The 22,334-nt window shown below is 37.2% G+C and overlaps 1 protein-coding gene across 1 annotated transcript in view; it reads left to right on the top strand.

The window, feature by feature from the left end:
• The window catches only part of LOC107839037 (endoribonuclease Dicer homolog 3a), a 72,833-nt gene that overhangs the window by 9,748 nt on the left and 40,751 nt on the right, over nt 1-22,334 (top strand). Inside the window, exons 4-13 of the mRNA XM_016682376.2 lie at nt 933-1,067; nt 1,212-1,281; nt 2,748-2,812; nt 2,931-3,062; nt 3,985-4,137; nt 9,416-9,545; nt 19,639-19,726; nt 19,834-20,026; nt 20,134-20,294; nt 20,376-20,594. Of these exons, the coding sequence (XP_016537862.2) occupies nt 933-1,067; nt 1,212-1,281; nt 2,748-2,812; nt 2,931-3,062; nt 3,985-4,137; nt 9,416-9,545; nt 19,639-19,726; nt 19,834-20,026; nt 20,134-20,294; nt 20,376-20,594 (1,346 nt within the window). The remainder of the gene's footprint in view (nt 1-932; nt 1,068-1,211; nt 1,282-2,747; nt 2,813-2,930; nt 3,063-3,984; nt 4,138-9,415; nt 9,546-19,638; nt 19,727-19,833; nt 20,027-20,133; nt 20,295-20,375; nt 20,595-22,334) is intronic.

Here is a 22,334-nt window from a genome sequence, read left to right as displayed (position 1 = left end):
GATAAATAGTCTATTTAAGAATCAAAGAATTACCCTTTGTCATTGAAATAAATCCCTTAAACAGGTCAAGTTAAACTACGCATGAAGCTTCATATTGTTGATTCACAGATTTATATGTAAAAGTTATTTTACTGTCCTTGTTGAGGTTATGGACACTGCACTAACATGTTGATGAATGACAAAGGAATTGTCAAATGATCAGCCTTTCTGATTGTATGATTGTAGTTCTTAAATTTCTAGGTCTACTACACAAGAACATATTTAAACTACTCTGTGCCTCACATTCCGCTTTCTGATTGTAGATTCTGATATATATGATTAGTATTGTAAAGGTAGTGCCACACTCAATGTTTTCTGCATGTTACTTGTGATCTTAGTCTAATGGAAAGTCTATCTAAGCCAAATTCACTGATCAGGTCTGAGCGCCATAAATTTTCCAGACAAGTCTGACCAATTTCCTTGCAGATCACATGGAAAAGATGTTCGTGTCTATCTAGCTACCAGAAATTACATATCAGTTTAGCAGTCAATTGTAGTTAGCAAAAATGTGCATGCATGATTGTATGAGATCACACAATCCTTCTGTTTTCTCTCATTTAGAATATTTGTGAGTCTGGCTCACATTCTTCTCTTATTATCTATAAAAGCGACTGTGTAGAGCTCCGAAGTGGGTTGGGTTAGAATAAAACAAGATTTTAGGTGCTTGGAGGAGATACCTTTGGGGTGAGAGTGATCCTATTTCTAGGTCTAAATCCAGCTAGAAATTTGTAGACTCTTATCAGATCCAACATTGGAGTTGGTCGTACTACTTTGACTTGAAACCTCTGTGGTCTTTTTTGTATGTTGACTTCTTCTTTAGTAAGGTTACCACATGCTTTTCTAAGTAATTTATGGATGGGCACTAAATCTTAATTTATATGCAATTACTATAGGTTTTGGTTATGACACCCCAAATTTTCTTGGATGCTCTGAGAAAGGGTTACATAAAATTTGATAGTGTGTGCTTTCTGATACTAGATGAGTGCCATCGTGCCAGTGGTAACCATCCTTATTCTAGGATTATGAAGGTAAGCCTCACTTCTTTCATGTGACTTTTCCTTATTTTTTTTTGAGTAATGTAACAGACTTTTCCTTAATTCCCTTCTTAAACTTTATCATCTTCTCATTATCCTGTTGGACATGCTCCCGTGCACTCTCTATAACCATCAAAGGAATTCTATCATCTATCCAGAAAGAGATCGAAGGTTTTTGGGATGACCGCTTCCCCTGTGATTAGAAAAGGTAATTTTTGGCCTTCGTTGTTTCTGCCTACTTCTCTTTGCTCCAGTCACTCACACATCAAGAATTAAACAACTGAAACACGGATAAAGGGGTTTCAAGGCACAAGAATCTATAATGCTCATGACGAACAGAAATCATGTAAATGTTGCAGAAGTGAAATTAGATGCTTGAAATCCCTTTATTTTTTGGGGTGTAAGAGCAGTAGAGTGGAAGTGTTTTGCTGTTCTTAACTACTTACATGCGATAGCTCTTGCTTCTTTGCCGTCTATTCGCTCTTCACCTTCCCATTAGTTTTTGCGGCTTTACTGTATCTTTTATTAAAGAAGAATTTGTTGCCTTTCCCCTTCCATCTGATGATTATACTCTTGTTTTACTAACTCACTATATTTATTCTCTTATTTTGTTTTTTATTCCATGAAAATATGAAAAGAAAATTGCCTTCTGAAAATATACACATGTCTGTATGGGCACATACTTGCATACACCTAGTAGTGGGATGTAATGACTTCTCCATCTTATTGAGGACCTGACCTAAGATCTTGTTGGTGGTTACTTCTATTTGTTTTATTTATATTTAATTTAAAGTAATTCTTATTATTAACGCTTATAAAAGAAACCCTCAAATCACTTGGTATATAAACCGGAGTCGTTGACTTTCACTTAGATATTATCTGAGCTTGCTTGAGCCACATTTTTCATCAAACTTTGTGAGGTTCTTCGGGATGTATTCGTCTTCAAAGAATTGGACTCGTAACGCTTCATCCACAGCCTTTGATGAGTGTGTATAACAGGTCTTATTTACTTTCATGGATTAATGCGATATATTTGCTTCATACACGTTATTTTGCTGTCATTACTGTTCTTTTCTCTCCTCTATATGTTGTGTACTGATCCCATTTCACATTATTTCTTATGGTTACTGCTCTCACTTCTGTATTCCCCTTTTCAAATTGCTTGGAAACACTTTATTTTAAGCTAAGGTTCTATCTGAAATAGCCTCTCTATCTCTACGAGGTAGGGCTAAGGTCTGTGTACACTCCACCCTCCTCAGGCCCCAATTTTGGGATTACACGGGATATGTTGTTATCCTTGTTAGAAGAACAAGGATGTATACATTGCTTGTTTTGAACTTGTATATATGGCTTCTGTGCTGCAGATTTATGTAGTGTTACCTTTCTTAAAAAAGAGAGACAACGATTTTAAAAAGACTATAGGACCCATTGCTATTTAATTATTTTAAGAGTTTCTTATTCCCATTTTAGAGATTCTGTATTGACTTTTTTCTTTCTCAAATATACTCACTGTCTTTTCAGTTGGACTATGCCTAAACTTTGGTTCGTCATCCTTCCATTTTTTATCATGGATATATGCTAATACTTTTGATTTCAGCCATCTTAGTTTATTCGAATGCGATACATTAAGGTTTAGATCTTTTGTGGATTTATCTTGTATACCCTTTCGATCAGGTGTTTCATCTTCGACAGATTGCGAGGAGCAAATTTCAGAACTTGAAAGTCTTCTTGATTCCCAGGTAATCTTCTAGCAAACCCTGTCACTTTATTCATTTATTGCAGCCCGTGAATAGTTTTCTTAACCCTAGTTAGAGTAATGGTTCCTAATGCATCAGTATATGGTTTCTTCTTGTATAGATATATACACTCGAGAACAGGGTGGAGCTGGATGAATTTGTTCCTTCCGCAAAGGAGACTAGTAAATTCTATGATCCAATAGTGTTTTTGAATACAGAATTAAAGGAAAATTTGAAATTCTCATGGTCAAAGGTAAATGCCCGTATGCATATATCATATCAAATAGGACAGTGTAGGATATCTGTTAAACAACCGATATGGCTCTTACATTTTAATCTATCTCCATTTAGTGCTTGATGCTTATTCTTTCTTTCATATTCCCGATTCTTCAGTTTTTGAGATTAAGGGCTACCTCTTACCATTGTTCACGAAGATTATTTTGAGGGAGAAATGAACGTTTAGAATTGAGAGAATGCGTAAAGGGAACTCTCCTACACCTAAAAGCGTTTATGTGCACATTATACATTCTAGTCCCTATGAACGTGCTTTGCACGTTATTCTATGTCAATCTTAATTGTCGCAAAAAATATTAGGAAATACCGTAATATTATTTATAATTACATACATTTATTTTATGAGGTACAAAATAGTTACTATAGCATAAGAATTTAATTATGTGATACTTCTGTGAAAATGATTGTTCTTGGTATATATTTTTTCTTACATGAACAACATGTTACTATACAGATAATCCAATATTAAGGATTTAGTGACCATATGTTTATTTATTAACATTTACAAATATAAAAGTATTGGCTAGTTACGATGGTGGTGTTTTCAAAACTTAAATGATGTCTTATTGTGCTAAACTCCAGGAATGTTCAGTTTCGGTCCTTAAACTTCATACTTCTGTCTTACTTCTAACTTCATACTTTTGTCTTACTCTTTCCTTCTCATTTGCCGGAGTGGATGTAGTCATGCCCTTGCTTATGTACTTAGATATTGGTAAAGATTGCTTAGTCAGTAGCCTTGAGTGCTTTTCTGGATGTTGAATACGTAGTACTTGTTGACATAGTTCCCCATATGAATAATATGCTTCTTTGGAATGTGACGTGATAAAATGTTTCGCAAAACTCAAGCCCTTGTACTTAATTCAAGATATTTTCATGAACAGTTTGATGCTGCCTTGACTGACTTGAAACTGTCACTGCCAAGTCAGTACAAAGATACAGATGACATGTATAAGAAGCTTCAGAAGAGATTATCCAACTGTTATGCAAAGATAGTGTGTTGCCTTGAAAATCTAGGCATCATTTGTGCTTATGAGGTATGATTATAAAGTTTCATGATCTGTTATTCGTTTTCATTTCTTAGTAATATATATATATATATATATATATATATATATAATTGAAGGAGAGGCGCACAACTAGCTCCACCTAGGGCTTACTTTCATCTTCTATTTCTATCTATTGAAGCATACACATTCATCATTAGCACAAATATATATATGCATAATAATTCATTACCTTTCTGTTTGAGGTAAAGATGCTTAGGCCTCTCTTACATGAAACAGTGTTTAGTAAGGGTGTGAATCCAACTAATATTAATTCGTCTACGCGGCGCTTCGAATTGCATTATTTAGAACCAAAGAACAGACTGTATTTTTGGTTAGCTGGTTCTATCTATTTTGTACCTTGAACTTTTAGATTGGATTGGTCTTTGTCCAACTGATCATCTTCTCTCCTTGAAGTAAGCAAGGATGTCCATTCCATAAAATATGATCTCCGCTACTTACTGGACACTGAGAGAATGAGAACATGCGTCCATCTATATTCAAGTCCAAATAATTTCAATTCACAAAATCTCCTTAGTTGATTCTAACTATATACACAATATCCTCAACACTACCCCCTCAAGATGGTACATGCAAGTCATATGTATCAGTAATGGATTTGGTGAAAATATCTGCAAATTGATCATTTGACTTCACAAAATTTGTGACAATGTTTCCTGGAAGTATCTTTGCTCTCACAAAGGGACAATCAATCCCTATGTTTAGTTTCTCATGAAACACGCATCCGATGCAATATGAAGAGCAACTTGATTATGTCACACAAGTTTAGTCTCGTTAGTTTGTCCAAACTTTAATTCTCTAAGCATTTTTTGAACCAAACTAGTCCGCATGTTGTCATATAGATCATTGAATATTTCGCTTCTGCACTAGAACGTGCAACGTCATTTGTTTTTTTGTGTTACCAACACACCATATTACCTCCAATGAGAATACAGTATCCAGAAGTAGACTGCCACATTAGTCTAGTCGAAAGCATTTATAAGATCATCCCTAAGGTGCTTTCCCACAAGACTTAAAGAAGGTGCTAAATGAGACTGTATCTACCTTGCAAAATGCTTTTATGGAGGGTAGTCAGATGTTGGTTGCAATTTGGTGTCAAATGAAGTGGTAGATTCGAGGAGAAAGCAAGGTGTGACAAATATGTTGTGTAAGCTTGAACTTGAGAAGGCCTACGATCATGTGAGCTGGAGTTTCCTAGATTTTCATCATGACTCGGATGGGATTTGGGGAAAAATGGAGAAAATGGATCAGATTCTGCATTTCTTCCGTGATATATTCAGTTTTAGCGAACGACAATCTATGCAGTTTTTTGGGAGTTCTAAGGGTCTGAGACAAAGGGATCCTTTGTCTCCGAGCTTGTTCATCCTTGTTATGGAAGCTCTGTGTAGGGTGATGGACAAAGCTATCATGGGAGGTTTTTTAAAAGGATTTAGTGCAGTGATTGGGGGTGTTGGGGACAGTCTTAGTTTCCCACTTATTGTTTGCAGATGATACTTTGGTTTGTTGTGATGCTAATATGAACCAGCTGGATTATTTAGGCCAGTGCGTACTTGATTTTAGGTGGTGTCAAGCCTTAAAATTAACCCAAGTAATTGTGAGATTTTTCTAGTCAGGGAGGTGGCTGACATTGGGATGCTTGCTCAGTTGAAATGCAGAGTGAGGGCTCTTACCTATCTTGGACTACCATTAGGAGCTTCAAACAAGGATGTTTTGGTGTGGAATTCGGTTCTTCAGTGGGTTGAGAAGAGATTAACGGGGTGACAAAAAAGATACGTGTCCAAAAAGGAAAAGAGGTGCTTATTAAGAGCACCTTATCAAGTATACTCACTTATTTCTTGTTTCTGTTTCAAGCTCCAATTTCGGTCATAGGAAAATTGGAGACTTTGCGAAGGATTTTCTTTGGGATGGGGCGGATGGAGCAAAGAAATTTCACTTGGTGCATGGGAAGACTGTCACATCTGCTAAAGAAAATGGGGAGGTCTAGGAATTAAAGATTTGACAATGTTTGTTGGGCAAATGTCTTTGGCTTTTCGGGGTGGAGTACATGTTTTTTTGAGAGTGGTGATAGTTAATAAATATGGGGTAATGGAAGGGGGATGGAGGACTAGAAATGTCATTATGCTCCTTGGGTGTGGTTTGTGGAGAAATATAATGAAGGGATGGGATGATTTCAATCGAAATATCATTCAAGGTTGGAAATGGGAGAAGAGTTAATTTTGGGGGTATAGGTGGTGTGGGGATAACTTATTGAAAGATGATTTCCAGATAGAATGTCATGCCAAAGAAACCTATCGGTCCAATAAATTAGGGAGATACATGGTGGAGAGACGTTTTGGGATTTGAGATTTAGAAGGTATTTCCATGATTGGGAGGCGACCAAACTCCAATTGATGGCCATCCTTCACAGTCAAGTCAATTCGGTGGATGAACTTGATGCTTCGTGGAGGGGTTTGAGGAACACTGGGGTCTTCTCTAGTAAATCTTTTTATGAGAAACTCCTAATTAGGGAGGAGGTTGTGTTTCCATGTGATGCAATTTGGATAGCGTTGGTGCCGAGGAAGGTGTGTTTTTCTCTTGGCAAGCATCTAGAGGGGTGATTATGACGGCGGAAAATCTAAGAAAACATAAGGTTATCTGTGTTTGGTGCTTCATGTGTAAGGAGATAGGGGAAAAAGTGGATAATCTTCTCATTTACATTGTGACTTTACCATGAGATTATGGTGGGATATGCTTCGGTGATTCAGAGTTTCTTGGGTTATGCCAGAATCTGTGGAAGAGTTAATGTTTTGTTGGAGGAGTGGGAATAGGAGGAGAAGACGTAACACATGAATTTGGTCCCTGCGTTGATGTGGATCATTTGGAATGAGAGAAATAGGAGGGGTTTTGAGGGGGTAAAGTCGAGTTTTTCTCAAGCGAGGAATAGCTTCTGGTCTCTTATTTTCTTTTGGTGCACCCATAAAATCCTTGTTTTATAGAAGATGGGTGTGCTTTGTAAAGAATCAGATGTTGTAGATTCTTTACCTTTTGGTTTCTTCCTTTGTATATGGCCATTTCGGCCTTGTTTATTAATGAAATACACATATCTTATAGAAAAAAAAATTGACTGCCACTGCCTATCATAAGGTGATCCTGTATATGACTAGCAATACAGTATCATCACAATTAGCAACAGAGATCTTAGATTTGAGTCTTACCTCTGCCCATCAACAAATATTTTTGCATGGTCAGCCATAAAAGAATTTGGCTCATGTAAAAAATTAGGCCTTCATATAGGGGAATCGTATAGGCTTAAATAAATAGATAAATGTGCGACCTCTTTAATTACTGAATCTTTTAGATGAGAGAATTTACACAATACAACATAAATGTTTTGTATGATAATATTGATAATATGCCTGGAATATGCTTTATAATCTTTCTTTTAGTTCTTTCCCTTGGAATTCTTTTTTGTTCTTTGAAACTGGTAACGTTGTATTTCTTAGCATTAGGGGATATGCTGCCACCACCAAAAGTATTACAAAGAAAATAAGAGTAGAAATACTTACAGAGCTCCTATAAAGTCCACTAATTGGATCTCATCATCTATATCTTGTTCTTTACACCAAAAACCTAAGGAAGTGATAACTTTCCATTTAATATTTTCTATAGTACATTCTTTCCCTTCAAAGATTCTCCGGTTTTCCCTTGGAAAGTATTCGGAAAAGCAAAGATCTTTGAAACCCTCTCTTTGTGTGATTCTGCCTTGGTGACTCCCTTAACAGGGGAGCCTTAGAAAAAAGGGTAAAACTAGATCTTTGTTAATGGATGTATATTTGTATGAAAGCTGAACGATCATGCTGTGCACTGTGAATGGCTGCTCATGTTGGACAGTAATCTATGCCATTGGAAGTCTTCCACTGTCTGCCGACTTGTGTTAGAGGTCCGCCTGCCGTGTAGTTGGTGTGGGCAGGTCCAAAAAGTTTCCAGAATTCACTCATGAACTTGTTAGTTCTAATTTAAGCTACCTGAAACATGAATAGGGGAATTTTACTTTACCTATTTAAATCAGGTAATGAGCCAAAAAGGGGTTTCTGTCCAGTGTAATGTAAGAGATATCTTAAAGATGAAGGTCTTCACAGACTCTGGGTTAATTTAGTTTACCTAGCCTTTGCTTTAGTTGACTGTGCAAGATTTATGCCAATGACCACTTGTATTATTCATAATTTTCTTGTCTCTCTTTGAATGCGTCATGCAATGATCTTTTATGGAGATCCTCTGTATTTGGAAAAGCTACCTGTTAAAAGAGAGTAAAGAAGATCTTGGCAGTGGATTTTGTGGACCTTATGAAAGGAGAAAATTAGTAGTTTCTTTGAGGGATTTACTGTTTGAGTTTTGATGTAACTTCATGAATATTAAATATTCTGAGGTCCTTGTAGACATAGCCACTCGTGCATTCTGCAGCACTAGCTTAGTGCTCATATATGACTAAAATTTACTTACTCAAAAAGAAAGAATTCCATGGCTATTTTTATTTCAAAAAGGGAACGAAGGATTTTTTTTCCTTTCAAATTGTGCTTGATTTCCTTTCGAACATCTTTTTTTGTTTGCGTCAAAATCACTTGATTCCTGGAAGTCTGTGGGGGTATGATTGGGGCAAAGAATTAATTCATGGAATCCCAGCTCAAAATCTGCCTTTGATTTACTAATTAGAAAAACAGAAGCTTGTTCTTTAACTTTTCATCTCGACTTATACAGATGAGCATCCTTGTTCTCCCAACATCATCTATAACAATTAAAATATCTTCTTCTGTCCAAAAGAAGAAGTGGAGTTCTCTTCCTAGAAAGTTTAGGAAACCTATTGGACATTTTATCTTTCAAAGTAGCAAATCAAAGTAAGTATTAGGAAAACCTAAAAGAATTTAAGTCCTCACTGAAGCAATTGTAATGCGGGACCATATGGAAGTTGTACTTTTTCTTTAATTATGTACTTGGGATCTTTCCATTGTTGCATGAATGTGTTTGCTTGGCCTCTATTCAATTGATGAACTCAGCATCCATGCGTTTTGTGGTGATCTATGGCACATTTAATTGGTTCTAAGCTTGGTCTTTTTGGACTATTGGGACTTAATATTCTAAGCTGTGGGTTTCTCTACCAGTTTCTATGTTTTCTTCAAAAGTTCTGCATCTCAGGTCCGACACTCTTTTTAGATCTATCAAATGTTGTTTTGGAATTTCTTAATTCTGTCTCTGTTTTTCCCTCATGTTATAGGCTGTTAAAATTTGCTTGGAAAATGTGGCCGATGACAAAGATGAAAATGAGATTCTAAAGAAAAGTTTTCTACAATATAGATACTTTTTGGAGGAGGCATTGTCAATTCTCCAGGAATCAATGCGACAAGGTACCTGAGTTTGTTTTATCTATTGCTTATGCAGATTTGTGGCCATTGCTGACCTTTGTGTTGTTATATTTATCACTTTTATTTCGATGTTACTTTTTTGGGTTCCTTCGCTTTAAACATGCATATTTGATCATCCTGCTAATGGATCTTGAGTTAACATTCTTTTTGGTGTAAGGTTTGTAGGAGTGAAGGGTTGCCATATGCCACGTCAAGAATCTATAGGCGGGTATAGAGGTCGGGGATTAGGGTAGAAAGTTAGTAGGTAGTCGAGATTGAGTCGTTAGAATCTATAGGCGGGTATGGAGGTCGGGGATTAGGGTAGAAAGTTAGTAGGTAGTCGAGATTGAGTCGTTCTCCTTACCAATTGTATTATTACTATTGTTCTATTATCTCTGCGATTTTGTTACCACTTGTTGTTTCCTTTTGCTTCGATTATTGTATTATTTGCTGTTGTCATTGTTCTTTTTCTCTATTGTTGGACTTATTTCATAAACAAGTCACAACAGTAAGTAATACTGATGCTTTGGGGGTGTGTTTTAAGCCCTAAAATGAGTCTCAAACGTGTTGAGCGCTTTGCCTTGCTTGATGTGTGCCAATGAGCCTCTTCTGAAGATGCGACGCTAAACAATTGATATTTCACTTTATCGTAATTTTTTCAATTTCGTTGTTCATATATTTGTAATTCATGCTTATAATTATTAATCTTATACTAGACATATATATATATATATATATATATATATATATATTGTCTCGCTTTGCTTCATTAAAGCCCACTCTTTATTTGCATATTGCGCTTAAAGCCCCAAAGGACCTTATAGCTTCTTTTGCTTTTCACTTTTGACTGGTCGGTGAGATACGGGGTGTAATGATATGTTCTAGGTCAAGTCTTATTATGAGAAACATCTAGTTAGAGGGGAAGATTTTTCCTTTTAACACTTTTTGGATACCAAAGGTACCGAGGAAGGTGTGTCTTTTCACTTGGCTAGCTACTAGAGGGGTGATCTTGATGGTAAACAATATTAGAAAGCGAAAGGTTGTTTGCATGAGCTGGTGTTATATGTGCTAGGAAGCGGGCGAGGACGTTGATCGTCTTCTTCTTTATTGTGATTTTACCATGAGGTTATGGTGGGATATGTTTAGGTGGTTTCGTACTTCATGGGCAATGCCAAGAACTATGAAAGAATTGATGTTTATTTAGAAGAGCGGGAGGAGGAGAAAACGGAATGTGGTTTCATTCATGTTGATGTAGGTGGTATGGAGAGAGAAATTGATAAGAATCGGGTTGCGTTAATTAACAAGAAAATAATGCGAAAGCAAAAATACTAAGATTAAAGGCAAGAAATTAAAGATAGGCAAAATTTGAGAATAAATCCCTAATTTCGAGATGAAGTGCTAAGAACCCTAATTGATCTTAATATTCAAAATTAGTGGATTAAGATTAATTATGATACCAATAGAGTCAATTCAAGAACTTAGATCACCAGATCCAAAGGTGATCTAGACCCCTATTTTGAAGAAATTAAAGACAACAATTAGTATAAGACTAATCACCTTCTTTAATTAACTTTAATAGAAACCAAAGATATCAAATTAAGAATTATTCTTACCTCCTAAAGAATCGTTCTTATAGGGTTGCAAAATAAATGCCAAGTAGCCACACACAAAGGTGTAAATAAGAGAAACTCTTAATTAATAATAATATTGTCTCATTGAAAATAATAAAATCCATTCCTATATATAGGAAAAAAAAAACCTATCCCAAATAGCGTGGGATTGGGATCTACCTTTATCAAATCTAACAAGGACTAGGAAAAAGCTATCCCAAATAACAGGGGATTCGAATTCTACTTTTATGGAAATAAATAAATCTAGGAAACTTTAAACTAGGGAACTTTTAAACTAGGAAACTTTAAACCAGGAAAGCAAAAGTTTCTGATTTTAATCAAAACCCTATGGGCCCAATCTTCTACATTTAGACTTGAAATTGAATCATGAAATATGTGTATCACTTAGCCCATGCTTCTCCATAATTCTTGGACTCATTCTTGGGCTCCTTTTCCATCATAAGCATCTTCTTGATTCACATTGAAGCCCGTCAATCTTAACGCAAGTGGGCCAGACTAGATGCTATCATTCCCCTCTTCTTGAAAACAATTCGTCCTCGAATTTGAATCTCGCATAATCAAGAGACATACAATAGTAAACAACATCCATTACTTGAAAACAACAATGGTAGGAACAAAACAAGATAGTGACCATGCATCCACTTAACCCAGTTAATCCCTGCATGTATAAATACATCTTTATAAAGCATGTGGACATCATCATCCTAATAGAAAGTTATCTTCCTTGTATGAGCACAACAATATTCATGTTTAGATGACGTAGGGAATGATATGTGTCTCTCCAATTTAGCTCTATCAATAAAGTACTCCACTGGGCTTGTCAAAGATGTCATAAGCTCCATAAAATGTGTATCAAATTTAACACTTAAAGTTCACCTATACGCTACACCTGGACTGACCGGCAGCTTCCGACACCGGCAACGGCGTCGATTGAGCCGGAAAAGGTAAGGTCGAACCTCTTTCCCACCCCAGATCTCCCTCTCCCCCAGTTTCCTCTATATATTTTGCCCCCCTCAACTTTCGGCAATAGGGAAGGGTTTCATCTACGGCAAAAAAGGTAGGTCAAACAGGTGGTTCGAGGTCAGTAGACGTCTAGATCCCGGCAAGACTCGAAAACCTCTCCGGCGTTACTCCGGCAAACTCCAGAGATTTACCAGCAATTTTTTTACCAGCTACCTTATTTCGGCAACAAACTTTTGACACCAAATCGACAAAACCAGCAGCTAGCAGGCGTACCGGTGACATCTAAACTTTTATTCATTTAGCCACTTCATACAGTTTTTGATTCTTTTATATTATTTTGTTTTTGTTTCTGTTTCTATTTCCCTTTTTCTTCGTCGTTTCCTGTTGCTTGTGTGTGTAGTGGTGTCTGGCTGCTTTGTTTGGAGAGTGTTGTTGAGTTGTGTTCTGGATTATTTCATCGCTCGTCTTAGTTATAATTTGTGGGATAGACGTTTTCCTTGTTTACTCCTTCTACTTTGCTTGTACCTTCTATTTCCTACTGTTGCTTTATTACTATCGTTGTTTGTTTTCTTGTGGAGTTGTGGCTGTGGCTTTAATGGTAGGATAGAGTCATGTCCGAGGGAGTTAGAGAGGGGGGCTGTTTTGGAGGTGGGGGAGGAGGAAAGGGCGGGTGGGGGAGTGGGGGCAAGGTCTGGCGTTAGGGGTGGTAGAAGAAGCCATATTGCTAGAGTCAATAGGCTGAGGGTTGGGTCTTGGAATATAGGGACTCTTCAGGGTAAGTCTATTGAGCTGGTGAAGATTCTTAGAAAGAGGAGGATCAATATTACGTGTATGCAGGAGACTAAGTGGGTAGGGTCTAAGACTAGGGATGTAAATGGGTACAAGTTATGGTACTCTGGTAGCGAGAGGCGTAGGAATGGAGTTGGCACTTAGTGGATGAAGAGCTTAGAGGGCAGGTAGTGGAGGTTAGGAGGATCAACGATAGGTTGATGACTGTTAAGTTGGTCATTAGGGGGTTTACCCTGAACATGTGTAGTGTTTATGCGCCACGGTGGGCTTGGGTGGGGAGGAGAAGATGCAGTTATAGGAGGCTTTGGATGAAGTGGTGAGAGGAGTGCCAGGGGACTTAAATGGGCACATTAGGGCGTTTCCGGGAGGCTCTGGCAATGTGAATGGTGGTTTTGGTTTTGGTTTTGGGGAGAGGAATGAAGAGGGAGCTGCTCTGTTGGATTTTGCGAGGTCCTTTGTGTTGGTTGTGGTGAATTCAAGCTTCCCAAAGAAGGACGATCACCTGATCACCTTCCGAAGCGTGATAGCCAAGACCCAAATTGACTTTTTGCTGCTTAGGAAAGGGGATAGGGTGTAGTGTAAGGACTGTAAAGTCATTCCGAGTGAGAATCTTTCGACTCAACATAGGCTTTTGGTAACTTGGGTATTAAGAAAGATAAGAAGAGAAGGCGTGAGGAGGGTAGACCTAGAATTAAGTAGGACAGCTTAACGCCGGCGACTGCACGGGAGATGGAGGAGAAGGTGAGGGGAATGAGGGTGTGGGAGTGTAAGGGCGGCGTGGATAATATATGGGATAGGGTGACTGGGTGCATCAAGGAGAGTGCTAGTGAGGTGTTGGGTATTTCTAGAGGTCGGGCTGGTCACCTTCAGAGGGATTGGTGGTGGAATGAAGAAGTTAAGAAGAAAGTGGAGATGAAGAAGGGGGCATATACAAAGTTAATAATAGGGAAGAGTACAAGATATCTAGGAAGGAGGCTAAGGTAGGTAGCAGTTACGGAGGCTAAGACGGCAGCGTTCGAGAGCTTGTATGCAGGGTTGGAGGCGAAAGGAGGGGAAAAGAGGTTGTTTAGGCTTGCTAAGGCTAGGAAGAAGAAGGGTCGTGACCTCGATCAGGTGAAGTGCATTAAGGGGAAGGATGGTAGAGTGTTGGTGGAGGACGGTTACATTAAGAAGAGATGGCAGACGTGCTTTGATAGGTTATTGAATGATGAAGGGGATAGAGCTCCTGTGTTAGGGGAGCTGGAGCACTCTGAGGAGTGTCGTGATTTAGTTATTATAGACACTTTAAGGTAAAGGAGGTTAGAGAGGCTGTTCGCAGGAAGCGTAGGGGTAGGGCGACGGTTCCTGATGAGATTCTTGTGGATTTTTGAAAGTTTTTTAGCGAGACTGGCTTGAGATGGTTGACTGGTCTATTTAACGGTATTTTCAAGTTCGCGAAAATGCCCGAGGCATGGAGATGGAGTACTATGATCCCTCTATATAAGAACAAGGGTGACATTCAGAGTTGCAACAACTATAGGGGTATTAAGTTATTGAGCCACACTATGAAGATTTGGGAGAAAATGGTCAAGTTTAGGTTGAGGAGGTTAGTGACCATCTCGGAGAACTAGTTTGGATTTATGCCTGGGCGCTCGACGACGGAGGCAATTCATCTGGTGCGGAGACTGGTGGAACAGTATAGGGAAAGGAAGAAGGACCTGCACATGGTGTTTATCGACTTGGAGAAGGCGTACGACAAAGTCCCTAGGGAGGTTCTTTGAAGATGCTTGGAGTTGAGTGGGGTCCCGGTGGTGTAGATCAGAGCAATCAAGGACGTGTAATGGAGCTACGACTCAGGTTAGGACGGCGTAAGGAGATTCAGAGCATTCCTCTGTCTTGACAGGGTTGCATCAGGGATCTACTCTTAGCCTATTTTTGTTTGCTTTGGTGATGGATGTGTTGACGCGGCGTATTCAAGGAGAGGTGCCTTGGTGTATCCTTTTTGTAGATGATGTAGTTTTGATTGATGAGACGCGGAGGTGTGTGAATGATAAACTAGAGGTGTGGAGATAGACCCTTGAGTCTAAAGGGTTCAGGCTGAGTAGGAGCAAGACAGAGTATTTGGAATGCAAGTTTAATGACATGAGGCAGGAAAACGAAGTGGTAGTAAGGTTGGATTCCCAGGAGGTGTGTAAAAGGGATAGTTTCAAGTATCTCGGGTCCTTGATTCAGGGGAATGGTGAGATTGACGAGGATGTCTCCCACCGTATTGGAGCGGAATGGATGAAGTGGAAGCTTGCTTCGGGGGTGTTGTGTGATAAAAAGGTGCTGCCCAAGCTTAAAGGCAAGTCTATAAGGTGGCAGTCCGTCCGGCCATGCTTTATGGAGCGGAGTGTTGGCCAGTTAAAAACTCTCACATTCAAAAATTAAAGGTGGCGGAAATGCGGATGTTGCGTTGTATGTGTGGGCTTACTAGGGGTGATAGAGTTTGGAATGAGACCATTCGGGAAAAAGTTGCAGTGGCTTCGGTGGAGGACAAGATGCAGGAAGTTTGATTGAGATGGTTCGGGCAGGTGATGAGAGGTAATTAGCCGGGACATGGGGCAGTTGCAGCTCACTGAGGACATGACCCTAGATAGGAAGATCTGGAGGACGCGAATTAGGTTAGAAGGCTAGTGCCAGTTTGGGTCGTTGGGCAGGGCTTTACTTGATGTGTATTATTCTTGTTATGCCACCTTATTGCATGCTTTATTACAAATTTTTTTACTATTATTTGTTTATTATTCATTTTGGGCGGCGTATTTATGTCTTCTTATCTTGTTCCATGCTTTATTACGGATTTGGTTATTATCTCGAGTCTTGGGCCGGGGTCCTATCGAAAACAACCTTGCTACTTCTTCGGAGGTAGTGGTATGAACTACGTACATCTTACCCTCCCAGACCCCACTATGTGGGAATACACTGGGTTGTTGTTGTTGTTGTATGATATAGCCAAGCATCATCAATTACACTTGAAGATTTTTCCATATAACATTTATTCACATAAGCATAGGAGATTTCAAGAAGGTTAGAAGAATCCTTCAATCTCAAAATACAATCTCCATTAAATTCTAAGTAGCTGCTCAAATTCACCAACAAGAAATCATGAATAGGGTCAACAATGGACATTTGATCATTTGTATCATAATAGTCACGAATTTCCTCATCACTAGTAGCAAACATTGTTTTTTCCTTACAATCACCAAGACTTGAGGAGTCATACCTTAATTTGGTCTTATGTAGCAAAGGAATAATATTACCTCGTTTTTCCTTGCTCATTAGCGTTAGATCTACATCTGTCTTGTTGGACTTCTTGTCATAAGTCTCATCATGGACAAGTCCAAAATAATTCTCTTTACCTATATCCTTCTTATGAACAAACACTTGCTCAATGGGACATGTAGTTTCAACCACCTTAGTATTAAGTTCATCCACTGAAGACTTTTCAATGAAAACTTTTCCATGAGTACCTATAAGAGAATCAAAGCAACTAAAAGAAGAAGTAGGAAGGTTAGAGCTAGAATAAGAAATAACCTCACTCAAACTCCCTTGGTTCTCTTTCTCTACCTCATTATTATCCCTCTCTTTATTACTCTCATGATCATCTCTCATTTCTTTTCTCTTGACCTTACTTGACATCCCGTTCTCTTCACACAACACAACCTTTCTTCTTTCCTCTCTTGGAATATCAACATGCTCCCCCTTACTCCTATCATTCTTTTCTCTCTCAAAATTTTTCATTGCTTCTTTCACACGTTTGTGATCTTCATAAACTTGGGATGGAGTTAAAGGTACAAGTTTATATTTTCTTTCGTTTAGCTCAAGAGAAACTCTATTCTTCCCCCATCATAAATTGCATTCCTATCAAACTGCCAGGAATGCCCAAGCTTGATATGACAATCTTGCATTGGAATTACATCACAAAGAACATTATCAGAGTACCTTGCAATGGAGAAAGAAATCATGCATTGCTTAGTCACCTTAAGTTTACCGAAATCATTGTGTTTGATGCATATAAGTTTCAACTTCTCCACCACGTATAAACTTATCACATTAGCATCACTTTCAAAATCAATAATTATAGAGCAAATTTTATCCTTTATCCCATACCTTGTTTGAAAAACATTTCTCCTTAAATCAGTTATATTCACTGATTAAGTAGGTTTTAGGTGACCTCTAATGCATCGAGTCGAGCAAAAATCCTTCTAAGTGCCTCGGCTATGTCATTGTTTTGAGTCCCAGCATCAGTATCCTTTACGGTTTGAGACATCTCCAAAGTTTAAAGAAAACAAAAACTCTCAATTTGGCCCTTTTTTTTTTATCTCATCCCTCTTGCCTTTTCCCATTCAAATTACAACCTTTGACTGATTCCTTTAGGATTTATATATTAACCCTACTAGTAACAATCCCTTTAGAAATAAGATGTAGAGATTAAAAAAAAATTACCAACTCCCAGACGGATTGGGTTTGATGAGACAAGAAAAAGACCAATTTAAAAAAATCTAAATTTTTTCCTCTTCTTGGTTTTTCTCCTTGATGTTGGAAAACAAGAAACATAATAAATTTGAAATTTCTTGATCTAAAGCAACCTTTTTTTTTTAACTAGGAAACTCCCAAGAATTATCAAAAACGGAACCTTGATAGAACCGCTCTGATACCACTTTATAAGAGTCGGGTTACGTTAATAAACAAGAAAATAATGCGGAAGCGAAAATACTAAGATTAAAGGCAAGAAATTAAAGATAGGCAAAATTTGAGAATAAATCCCCAATTTCGAGATGAAGTGCTAAGAACCCTAATTGATCTTAGTATTCAAAATTAGTGGATTAAGATTAATTATGATACCAATAGAGTCGATTCAAGAACTTAGATCCAAAGGTGTTCTAGACCCCTATTTTGGAAGAAATTAAAGACAACAATTAGTATAAGGCTAATCACCTTCTTTAATTAGCTTTAATAGAAATCAAATATATCAAATTAAGAATTAATCTTACCTCCTAAAGAATTGTTCTTGTAGGGTTGCAAGATAAATCCCAAGTAGCCACACACAAAGGTGTAAATTAGAGAAACTCTCAATTAATAATAATATTGTCTCATTGAAAATAACAAAATCCATCTCTATATATAGAAAAAAAAAAAAACCTATCCCAAATAGCATGGGATTGAGATCTACCTTTATCAAATCTAACAAGGACTAGGAAAAGCTATCCCAAATAACAGGGGATTCGAATTTTACTTTTATGGAAATAAATAAATCTAGGAAACTTTAAACTAGGAAAGCAAAAGTTTCTGATTTTAATCAAAACCCTATGGGCCCAATCTTCTGCATTTAGACTTGAAATTGAATCATGAAATATGTGTATCACTTAGCCCATGCTTCTCCATAATTCTTGGACTCATTCTTGGGCTCCTTTTCCATCATAATCATCTTCTTGATTTACATTGAAGCCCGTCAATCTTAATGCAAGTGGGTTAGCCTGGATGCTATCAGAAATAAGGGAGTTTTTTTTTGAGAAATAGAAATAAGAGAGCTTTTGAGGGGGTGGAGTCGAGGTTTTCTCAATTGAGGAGTAACCTCTGGTCCCTTGTTTTCTTTTGGTGCTCCCACAGAATTCCAAGTTGTATAGGAGATTGGTGGAGTTTGTAGAGAATCATTTACTATTGTAAATTTTTTACCTTTTGGTATAACCCTTGTATACGGCAGCTCATTTCCGATGTTTATGTATGAAAATATGTTTGCCTGATCAAAAATAAAAATAAAAATTGGACATGGCTTTTACTTCTATATATCCTTTTCAAACCTGCTTCAAATTGTTTTACTTGAGCCGAGGGTCTTTCGGAAACAGCCTCCCTGCCTTCACAAGGTAGGGGTAAGGTCTCATACACACAACAATCCCCATACTCCACTTGTGGGATTACACTAGGTGTTGATGCTGTACTGGGAGTATTCATTCTGCTCCTTGTTTCCTCAGTTTGGCTTTCTACTGTTACACATTACATTTTAGTATCAGGAATTCATTAGGTTCTTCAATTGACTGTATCATAATTATTCTCTTTTCTTTTCCGAATGGACCAACTTTTTTTTTTTTTTTGAAACTGATAACTTCGAATGGACCACCTTTTATGAGATCATTTCTTGCTCTCTCTATTATACTGTGCCATGACTTACATATTTCTTTCTTTTTTACATGAGATCTTTTATCCCTGTATGCTACTTCTTTTCTCTGTACTGTGGACATCATTAGATCAAGGTCATTAAGTTTTCCATAGAAGCTTCTCCTATATCAAATAATCCATCAAACTAGGACAGCTATATATGCTATATTCATTCTTTTGATATCTATTTTGTCCTTTTTTTTGCTGAAAAAAAGTAGTTAAAACTTGAATACCTTCCTATTTAAGTATCATTGTGTTACAATTTATTCCGAGCTATGACAAAGTTGTAACTTGGTCAGTTTCCTGTGATGTGTGATCTTTGTTGATTGGCTATGCTTCTTTATGGCGCAATTAGTGTTAATGTTGCTAGAATGTCTTCCGTTCAGACTTTTTAGTTCTGGTCTGCTATGCAGTAGATAATAATTGAATTTTCATGCTGAATTGACTTTTACCATGTTAACACAGTAAAAGTTCCAACTTTTGAGTTCTTTGCAAGTGTTGATTTATACTCATTTCGTCACTCTGTGAGTGTCCTTTAGATGTTGGATGTGACTCACCAGCAATTCTGTCAATGGGCCATATATCTTCAAAACTGCAGGCGCTTCTTGAAATTTTTAAATCCCTTGGGTAATGAACTCGACATTTGATTCTATTACCAAACTTATAACTGTTGTTAGATGCATCTTCTTCGTATTCTCTTTGTACAAACTTAAGGCTCTGATTCATGGATGCAGGGAAGCTACACAAGTGCGCTGTCTCATTTTTGTTGAAAGAATTATAACAGCTAAAGTAATTGAAAGAATTATGAAGAAAATGACACGGTTTTCACATTTCTCAATAGCGTATTTGACTGGAACAAACACATCCGTTGACGCACTGACACCAAAAGTGCAAAAAGAAACCTTGAGATCTTTTCTCTCCGGGAAGGTACTTACATGTACATCTCATTATATTTGACATAAATACTTTCTTGTGAGTCCCTTAACTAGTTGGAGCTTAATATTATATTTTCCCCTATTCTGTTATGATCACAGGTCAATTTATTATTTGCCACTGATGTGGTTGAGGAGGGAATTGATGTGCCACACTGTTCCTCTGTAATACGATTTGATTTACCAAAGACAGTTCGTAGTTATGTCCAATCTAGGGGACGAGCTCGTCAGTCTGAGTCTCAGTATATACTAATGCTTGAGAGGTGATGCAATTTGCATATCTTACTGATTTTTGCTTTCATGAGTCCATTTATTCAAGTATCTAACCTTCATATTGATTTCAGAGGAAACAAGAAGCAGAGGGAACAGATGTTTGATATCATTAGGAGTGAATATTCTATGACAGAAACAGCTATAAAGAGAGACCCTGATGATTGTGTGGTGAAACCTTGTCTAGTGAAGGAAACTAATGCATATTTTGTGGAAGCAACTGGAGCATCAGTAACTGCAGATTCTAGTGTCAGTCTCTTGACGAAATATTGTGAAATGCTTCCTGGAGATAAGTATGGATTCTCATATCTTAAACTTAAATTATGTGTTCATTAATGCATCTTTTTTATGTGGCACCAATTAAGTTATGGTTAACACTGGATTCTAGGATCCCTATTAGATTATAACGAGCTTTGTTCTGTTACCTTCCCAGAGCTGTTTGGAAACGAACTAATCGTTTTGGAAGGATATAGAAATTAATCCTGGAACAGATGGGATTGTTTTATACTTGAGTGCAAGCAGGATCTAGACTAAAACACTATTATCATCAATCACTGTCAACCTTCAATTTCCTCATTCAATCTTTGCTTCAAAATTTTGTATTAGCTATTGGCTTCCAATATCTGGCTCAGTGCTTTCTGCCTCGCACGTGAACCCTAAGCTCAGTAAGTTATGCATAGGACTGTCATATACAAAGTCCTATCAACTTAGCTAGTGAAGTGAGGTTTGTATATGGGTCTTAAGTTGGATATAGTCTAGTTACGAGCCTGTTTGGCCAAACGACTAAAAACTGCTTATTTTGGGAAGAACTTTTATTAAAATAGCTTTTTAGATTAGTATTCTTGAAAAAAAAAAGAGTTTGTGTTTGTCTCATTAATTTGGAAAGTGCTTTTGATAAGGAGATTGTGTTTGACTAGTCTTTTTAAAAAGTGTTTTTGATTTTCACATTACAAAAAAGGACAAGCATAATACACGTTTCCTATTAAGATTATTTTGTATAGAGAAATTATTTTAAATAGTTATTATGAAAGACTTTAACTAAGTTTTTACTTTTATCTAATTAAAAATTATAAGTACATATTAAAATTTTCTGTCAATATAATGCATTGATTAATATAAATTTTAAAATCATTCCACAAATTAAATCACTATATATGAGTAATAGGGTTGCTTAAAGCACAAAAAAAAAAAAAAAAGCGTCCTCTTTTGGACAAGAAATGAGTTATATCTACGGGATAAAATATATGAAAATACAACTTGGTAACAAGAATATGAAGTAACTATACTTTTACTTTTATCATTCAAATATATCTCATTAAAAGAAAAAGAATTGTTACGCGTAGTAATCAAACAGGTTGTTTTATAACTAGAAATTGAAAAAGGGACAAATATATTTCCAAACTATGATAAATGGTACATATATACCCTCCGTCATACATTGGGTACACATATGTCCGTATCGTTAATGAAATGGTATGTATATGCCCCTCACAATAACCGTAGGGACATATGTGTACCCAAAGTATGATAGAGGGTGTATACGTACCATTTATCATAATTTTGGGGTATATTTGTCCATTTTTCATTATAATTTTTTTTATCTCAAATAATTAACCCAAACCCACTACTGGACCCAATAAAGCCATCGAACTCGATTTTAAACCAACTCGACCCGACCATTATTTTTTGTTCCAAATCCGATACTTCCTTTGTTTTTCTCTTAAACGTGAACCCAATCAAATTACAATGATTGGTCGTTGCTTCTAGTTGGTGTTTACTGGTTGGAGGGAGTGGAGATTAATTCGGAGGTAGCCGAAGCTAGTGGTGCAGTGATGGTTTGCCAGTGGGGTGTTTTTGGTTCGACGGAGACGGTGACTATATGGTGTTGACCGGTGTTGGGTAGTGTTTTCCCCACAGAATTTTGCTGGAAATTGAAATGTGATGAGTTCAATTTATTTGGTATTGTTTTTGAGTGTTATGAGTTAATAGTTTTTTTTTTAAAATTGGTAGCAGTAGGTGTTACTGTATTGTGT

The sequence above is a fragment of the Capsicum annuum genome, chromosome 8 (assembly GCF_002878395.1).
Source record: "Capsicum annuum cultivar UCD-10X-F1 chromosome 8, UCD10Xv1.1, whole genome shotgun sequence".
NCBI lineage: Eukaryota > Viridiplantae > Streptophyta > Magnoliopsida > Solanales > Solanaceae > Capsicum > Capsicum annuum.
The sequence above is the reverse complement of the archived record's forward strand: the minus strand, read 5'-3'. Positions and strand labels throughout refer to the sequence as shown.